This window comes from Osmerus eperlanus, chromosome 12, assembly GCF_963692335.1.
Source record: "Osmerus eperlanus chromosome 12, fOsmEpe2.1, whole genome shotgun sequence".
NCBI classification, from domain to species: Eukaryota; Metazoa; Chordata; class Actinopteri; order Osmeriformes; family Osmeridae; genus Osmerus; species Osmerus eperlanus.
This window is the reverse complement of record NC_085029.1, coordinates 1,875,776-1,883,669: the sequence shown is the minus strand read 5'-3', so window position 1 is coordinate 1,883,669 and position 7,894 is coordinate 1,875,776. Positions and strand designations below refer to the sequence as shown.

General features: G+C 50.8%; 1 protein-coding gene across 2 annotated transcripts in view; it reads right to left on the bottom strand.

The window, feature by feature from the left end:
* Positions 1-3,786: 3,786 nt before the first annotated feature.
* LOC134031030 (glutamate receptor ionotropic, NMDA 2C-like) overlaps positions 3,787-7,894 on the bottom strand; it is a 48,186-nt gene continuing 44,078 nt past the window's right edge. Inside the window, exons 16-17 of one of the 2 annotated variants that reach the window (XM_062474500.1) lie at positions 4,799-7,087; positions 3,787-4,461 (exon numbers count right to left, since the gene is read on the bottom strand). In XM_062474500.1, coding sequence (XP_062330484.1) covers positions 5,483-7,087 — 1,605 coding nt within the window. In that variant the 3' untranslated portion in view covers positions 3,787-4,461; positions 4,799-5,482. The remainder of the gene's footprint in view (positions 4,462-4,798; positions 7,088-7,894) is intronic. The other variant, XM_062474501.1, reaches the window with a different exon arrangement.

The window sequence follows — 7,894 nt, the reverse complement described above, 5'->3', positions numbered from 1 at the left end:
CGGGCGCCTGCTCGGTTTCCTGAGCGCCTGCTCAGCTTGGAGGCCTGCTCAGCTTGAGCGCCTTCTCGGGCGCCTGCTCGGTTTCCTGAGCGCCTGCTCAGCTTCCTGAGCGCCTGCTCAGCTTGGAGGCCTGCTTGGCTTCTTCTTGGGCGCCTGCTTGGCTTCTTCTTGGGCGCCTGCTCGGCTTCTTCTTGGGCGCCTGCTCGGCTTCTTCTTGGAGTCCTGCTCAGCTTCTTCTTGAGCACCTGCTCAGCTTCTTCTTGAGCGCCTGCTCGGCTTATTCTTGAGCGCCTGCTCGGCTTCTTCTTGAGCGCCTGCTCAGCTGCTCGGCCTAGAGTAGATAGAGAGCGTTATCCAATGCAAGCCTCTTGTGTACCAGCTGCAAGCATCGCCCGACACGGTCCCGGTCTCTGTTCTCAAGCGCTCATGAGTTCTGCGCTTCCACGACGTCCAGCGCGGACGTGGACACCAGAAGCAGCCGCCCTGATCCGGAAGGAATACGCCGTATACAGCTCCGGGGACAGGCCATAGCACTCGCACAGAACTTAGTGGAGTTGCGTGAGCCACAATCTGGTCGTGGCCTTGCCGGCTGCGTCACTGGTAAACAGGGGCTCATCAGGTGTCACCCGGGGCGGTACAGCAGGTACTGGCGCATGAAGGAGAGGGAACAAAAGGTAGTTAGTGTGGACCATCACAGTGGGGGTATCTTTACACCGCAGAACCCGAGAAACACTATCGAGCAGGGTGTCGACTTAGCACGAAGCACCCATGTCTCAGTGGTAGTTTGTGCAGTAAAGGTGGAGTGTTAGGAAGACGTTTGTCTGCTTTCAGCCCGCTGCTTCTGTGCACCGCTCATTACAAGACGGAGAGACGGGCTCCCCAGAAGGCTGCATGATGAAGGATCCGCACACCGAACGTACAACTGGACACCTGCCACCAATGCTTTGATGGACACGGTTGCAGCTTGCGGGACTCTAAACGGTGCACCCTGCAAAGGGAACAGCACAGACATGTTTACAGGCAGAGGGCTCGCGGAGAACACATCAAGGTATGTATAAGAATATCGAAGCTAGGCAGGGGTTGACGGTATTCACTTGCCCTTTGACGAGGGCACAGATCGGGGAAGCGTCCCTGCAGGCTACCTGCAGCATGCAGATACCTATTGCAATCAGTATAGCTGGCTTCATGCGGACCGTCTCACAAGCTTCTCGGTTCATCATTATCGTTACTCATTTTCTGACACATTGATTACATCAGACACACGTTCAGCATTGTCAGTACACATTGGTATATCTACAGCTGTAACCGGGCCAGGGTATTCTTCTCTGCCTTGAGAAAACAAAGCTCAATGCTCCAATTGAACATGTTCCTCTTATGATGTCGCAAGACAACATGCAGATAGGCTACAATATTAGGGGACCGCTACGGCCTGTATAAAGCATCCAAAACAGCATGTCAGGGGACTTTAAGAGACATAACTAGTAGTATATGGAATTGCAGCAGGATTAGCATTGTGTATTCATTCCTTTACAGGACGCATCCTAGTAAACTATTACTGCTATTAACCGACAACGTTTGCCGTCTCCATTGTTAGGCTACCAATGTCACTAGGACGATGTACTCCAGTGCTTCCGCTGTATTCATAATACCGCTGCACGGAATTGAAAGAACGTCATCAAACGCGAGCGAGTGGATTGGATCTGCTCCACGATTCTAACAACCAATTTAAACGGCGCGAATACAGCAAGCACTTCTGTTCGGCTCGGTCAAGCAGTGACAACAGGGCAGCTTGGTAACAGTAACACTACTAATGGCTAGCAGCTACATTTACATTTAACATTTATTCATTTAGCAGACGCTTTTATCCAAAGCGACTTCCAAGAGAGAGCTTTACAAAGTGCATAGGTCACTGATCATAACAACAAGATAGCCACAAAACATTGCGAGTAGACAAAACATGAAGCACACATTGTGAACAACCAAAGCTACCTAGCGAACTCTGGCTGCTTCTTCGAATGCGGGCTTGTGCAGCAAAGCATTAATGCCCCTATTATTGTGGACTGAGAAGCGTGCACATTGCATTGTCCTTGCACGATATGTCCAACCCTACACCCCGCAATCGATCAGACGCCTGTCCAACAGGTCAGTGCACCGAGAAAACCTGAACGTGATTCACGACAGTACCTGCAAATGTCGCTCCTCGGATATGCCAGATATGCCGCGAGTGCTCGTGGTCGGCTCCTGAACGCGAGCCCCCTTTTGGACAGCACAACAGCAGCACGGGAAACGGAGCCGCCCTTCGCCGGAGCCTTCCCGGGCAGCATGCAGGGGAGCGGATGGAACGGCCTCGCCGCACTCGAGGAACAAACAGCTCATTAGTGGCCGACTGTCCCTGTTGTACAACGGACAGTCCTTAATGTTGGCCGGCAAGGTCAAACGGGAACTGCGCCTGACTCGGCGCCCCGAATTCCACCGACCCCATCGGTGCAGGGCTCCTCGGATGGAGAATCATTGGGAAGCAGCTCGAAACCTTCGTTCAAATCCCCAAAACATGCACACGGCGTCCGGGACCGAAGAGACGGACAGGGAAACGCGAACGACAGACAGGCCAACACAGAGAACGGGGAGCGACCAGCAATGGCAGCAGCGCAGAACACAAGGGTAATCGAGGACGTGTGTGCGTGCATGTGTGCGACTTTATAGCGCCGCCTATCAAGCTAAGCCTATGGGCTGAGAACACGGCGATGGGTGATATGGCGCCCATGACAGACACGGAAAAGCGCAATTTGCCATTTTCAGTTCCCACTACAGGCAGTCTGCGCTTTTACCTCATTGCAGCATGTTTGTACATAACTCGCCATGCTTATACGCGCATGTTGCAAAACAAATACGCCTGAAGTGGGCGCAAAAGCGTCTCAAAGATGTGTGGGTTTCCTGTCGGTGAGTGCCTTGAGTGTTGGCTTCAGATCTGCTTAAGAGCTTCTCAGAACTCAGGAAAGCACGTGACACACATTTATGAGTGACACCCAATGACCACACTCTCTATAAACCTGACAGATTAGTAATGGAGATTACATCAACATTATTGTTCTACCACAGCAACAGAGCAGGGTGCCTCATTAAAAGATGTGTTTGGACCCTCAAATCTTGCTCATCTTCCCTGCTGAACTAAGTCCTAATGCTAGGGCCATTACTTTGGAAACAGGTCACCTTGGGTAGACGGAGAGATGGGGAGCAATGACAGAAAAACCGAGAGTTATCAGCACATGGCAAATAGGTGCTCTCTCTTCAAATAAGATAAGGCATGGACAGTGTTAGGTTAGCATAGAATAACTTGGAGCTCAGGAACAACTGATTGGACGCCCCTATGAGTGACATTCTGTGTTGTGACGTGTGACCTGCCATCTCCTAGCAGGGTCAGTCATGAATCAGCCTGCAAGGACACACACACACACACACACAATACATTGCACAGGGACCATCACAGCTTAACTCTTTATCTCTACCTATTTGTTCTTCTCTTTAGCCTTCTCCCCAGGACTGTTTCTCCTGACCGGCCTCTTTTCCTTATTTACATAATTTCTTCCTTCAAACATTTCTTTCCTTCAACACGTTGTACTCCCATCTCTCCACTCTGTTCTGCCCAGCTTGTGTCCTACTTCATGATCATAAACATTCCCCCACCAGCCAAGTTTACAGGCTTGATTCTATTGGATAGATGGGTGAAAAAGAGAGAGAGGAGAGAGACACACACACCAACTTATATTCGTCCAAAAGGCTCTTTAATTGGTCCAAGTGATTAATTACAGAGTGGAAGAACCAGGTAATACAGATACTAGAATAGCTTTCAATTACCTCCTTTAAAATCCAATCATTAAACAGGGAGGGAGGGGGATGGAGGGAAAGGAAAGGAAAAGGAAAAGAAGTGTAGAGAGAGAGAGAGAGACATTGATGAAGATAGAGGAAAGGAAGATCTAGAAATAATAGAGAATCAGAAGAAGACCTACTGTATATACTTTATATAGACAGAAACACCAAACGAGAGCTTGTGGCTCGACATCTCTGCCAGTTAGAAAAGAGGAAGCAGTGGCAGATGAGAATACAAATATCACTCTGGAATAGATAAATATACTATAACACAGAAATCAACATCAAATTACACATCTAATCGATATATTCTCCATATATAGTATTTATAATACATAGAAATATATTGTGAAGCCCTATTTGACAGTGGGCTGCTGTTCATGTATGACCACCTGCCTCACCAGGTCAGCCTCTACTGTAGGTAACCCATCAGCCTCTACTGTAGGCAAGCTGTCAGCCTCTACTGTAGGTAACCTGTCAGCCCCTACTGTAAGTAACCCATCAGCCTCTACTGTAAGTAACCCATCAGCCTCTACTGTAAGTAACCCGTCAGCCTCTACTGTAGGTAAGCTGTCAGCCTCTACTGTAAGTAACCTGTCAGCCTCTAATTTAACCCATCAGCCTCTACTATAACATGTCAGCCTCTACTGTAAGTAACCCATCAGCCTCTTCTGTAAGTAAAGTTCTTTCAGGTGGCTGAGCGGTTAGGGAGTCGGGCTAGTAATCTGAAGGTTACCGGCTCGATTCCCGGCTGTGCCAAAAAATGATGTTGTGTCCTTGGGCAAGGCACTTCACCCTACTTGCCTCGGGGGGAATGTCCCTGTACTTACTGTAAGTCGCTCTGGATAAGAGCGTCTGCTAAATGACTAAATGTAAATGTAAGTAACCCGTCAGCCTCTACTATAACATGTCAGCCTCTACTGTAAGTAACCCATCAGCGTCTACTGTAGGTAACCAGGGGGGGAACGTTTCAGTCTATCATCTTTCCAAAGACACACCCCACAACTAGAACTGCTTTATTGCACCAAACAATATATCAATATATGACTCTATTCAAAGTCCAAAGCTGTGAACTATCACAGTAGCTGCCCACATACACACCCACTCTCACACACACACACACACACACACACACACACACACAGAGGTTCAGACTGGAGAGGGTCTGCTCAGACATCCCTCGTCTACAAACCAGACTTCTCAGATGTCTGTCTGGCATCATGACCATTGAAACATCACCATATTGCCATCGGATTGACTAGTAAATCTTGTGCACTTCATTGATAGAAAATACATGAACATGTTTATGTGTAAGCAGCAACAACACGATCTACAATCTTTTCACAAGTCTACTCCAGACTGAGTAAGTGTCCCACCGCTGTCTGGTCCTGCTGTCTCTCAGAATTCAGCCTGGGCCCCTGGTCTGGGCCCCTCGGTAGCAGACATCTCAGCGAGGTGATTGTGTGCTCAGTTATAAGGTGAAGTCAACAAACAGATCATCGCCGCGATAAAGTCTCGTGTTTCCAGTGCCCCCCTCCCCAAACACCCTCTTCCCAGAAGCTGTGATGTGTCATACATAAATAAGAGGTGTAGTGGTTGAGATGTTTTCCTTCAGTTAAACCTCAGACTCCAGACTGGAGACTCTGCCCCAGGAACTGAGCAGACAAGGACTGTCCTGGGGCCTTCCGGTCACCCCCTGCCCCGGCTGGGCCTCCAGTCCTGGCCTTGAGCCCCGGTAAACTCCATAGGCTCCATACAGGCTGTCCTGGTACAGCAGCCCTCTCTGGCCCCCACAGTGCCCACCTCCACATGCCAGCAGCTGGCACACAGGGCTGGAGCTGGGCTGGCCAGCGGGGGCCTGAGTGTGTGGCTGCAGGTCCAGGGGGCTGTGGTAGAGGGGTAGGCCAGGGTAGGAGCTCAGATAGTGGGCGTACTGTCTGCTGAGCAGGCTGGTTGCTCTCTGGACCATCCCTAGGCCCTGTCCTGCCCCACCCCCTTGCCGTACTGCCTCCCCATAGGTGGGGAGGTGGGTGGAGTGGGAGTAGCGTAGCCTCTGAGCCTTGCGGCCCCGCCCGTTGCCCCGCCTCTGGTCCTGTCTTAAATGCAGGTAGGCGTGGTCTCGTGGGTAACACAGGTTGTTGTGGTTGTGGGCGGGGCTGTAGGTTTTCGTGGGTGTGGTTTGAGCCAGCATGCAAGGGAAAAGATCTGGTAGGGTGGAAGGTGACTGGCTTGAGGGGGACAGGGGGACAGGGGTCTCATGGTGCTGGTGGATACGCTCGCTGCCCCAGGTGGCTCTCAGGAAGGAGGCCCGGCGGTGGAGCCTGCGTCTGCCAGCCAGCACCAAGTCCTCCATGGGCCAGGAGCTACAGCTCTCTCCCCCAGGACAGAGAACCTCTCCTGGGTAGATGACGTCAGCACTGGGACCCGGGCTGTGGTTCTCAAAGAGGTGGTTGGCTCTGAGCTCGGCCAGACATACAGTGGACTTGGGGGATTTCTCCTTGTCCCGGTGCTTTTTCCTCTCCCTGCCCGGCTCCTCGGACTGGAAGCTTCTGGACCTCCGCTTCCTCCTGGAGGGCCCGTCCTGGAGAGGCAGGTGCTGGGGGGAGAGGGAGGAGGGGTGGGAGGCATAGATGTCAGGCAGCTGCAGCTCACTGTAGGGCACGAAAGGGGAGCTTGGTGGGGGCTTGGCGTCCACGTACAGCCTCCCTGTCTGGTAGAGGTGGGGCTTGGGGTGGGGCGGGGGGTCTGGGGAGGCCAGATGTGGGCTGCTGAGGCTGGACATGGGGAGCGTCCGGTTGTACAGGCAGGAGCTGGAGCGGGCAGGGAGGGTGTAGCGCAGGGGCGTGGGCCTGGCCAGCCCCCTCTGCTGCTTCAGGGAGGTCACAGCCGTTAGCGGCTGGGGGCTGGAGTAGGGAAAAGTCAGGGAGTGCTGGGGGAGGGTGGAGGGGTCCTCTGTGACGTAAGCGAACCCCCCTGGCACGGTCTCCGTGGTGACCTGGGGAACGCGGATGGGAATGCTGCTGCCGTGGCGACTCCAGTGTTCTATGGCCTTGGTGGCGTTGTCCAGTGAGTTCTCTACATTAGCTGTGGAGACCAGGTCCTTAGCGGTCCGAAGCATCTTTAGCATATTAGCCTGGGCATAGTTGGCAGTGAGGTCGGGGTTGGGCAGGTTAGAGGAGTGACCTGGATCCTCCACTCCATTGAAACAACTGTAGACGCCCTGAGAATGAAGGAGAGGCTATTTTTCAGTTTACACAATGAACCTTGCTGAACGTGTTGCTTTTAGGGCTATGAATACGATTCAAAAGTTACATTACAACTGTAGAAAACATTCCTCACCAGAAAACATGTTTTACTGTGTGTGCACTCTAGCTAAACACAAACATCCCAGACAGAGAGACACAGAGGGAACGTTCTCTAACTCGTCAGACAAACATAACTGGGTCCCCCGACTGTGTCACTCACGGATGGCTGAAAACCTGACAAAGCCAAATTTAATTTGGCCCATGGGGCCACCCATAAGGATTAATTATCAGATTGTCATTTAACTGCTAATCTGATAAGCCAGGCACAATGGTGTAATTACACAGGCTGGAGCAGGAGGACGGTAGGTGGGTAAATTGTGTTGTTGACTCTATATCCACTTCATTGGCCAGGCAGGCAGTCTCCCCCTCTCCTCTCTCCAACCACACTCTCAGCAAACAAATTGGGTGTTGATTCACGCTAATGTTGGACTGGAATTAGAATCTTGGCTCACACTCATTAAATGGCTGCTTTTTGCAGATTTTAATTCAGTAATCTAAATGATGTGCTGGATAAACATCGATAGCTGTCTGTGCTTTTTTAATTGGCTGCATGTCGAAGTCAGACCTATAATTTAGGAATACAATGTAAATGACAAACAGTATCTTATTATTTTTATAATTATAAGAATATGATTGCATTTGCATTTACATAGACTTTCTAAGAAAAAAATATGTTTTTATTTAACACTGTATTATATGTTACAATCATTGCTTGCAACACA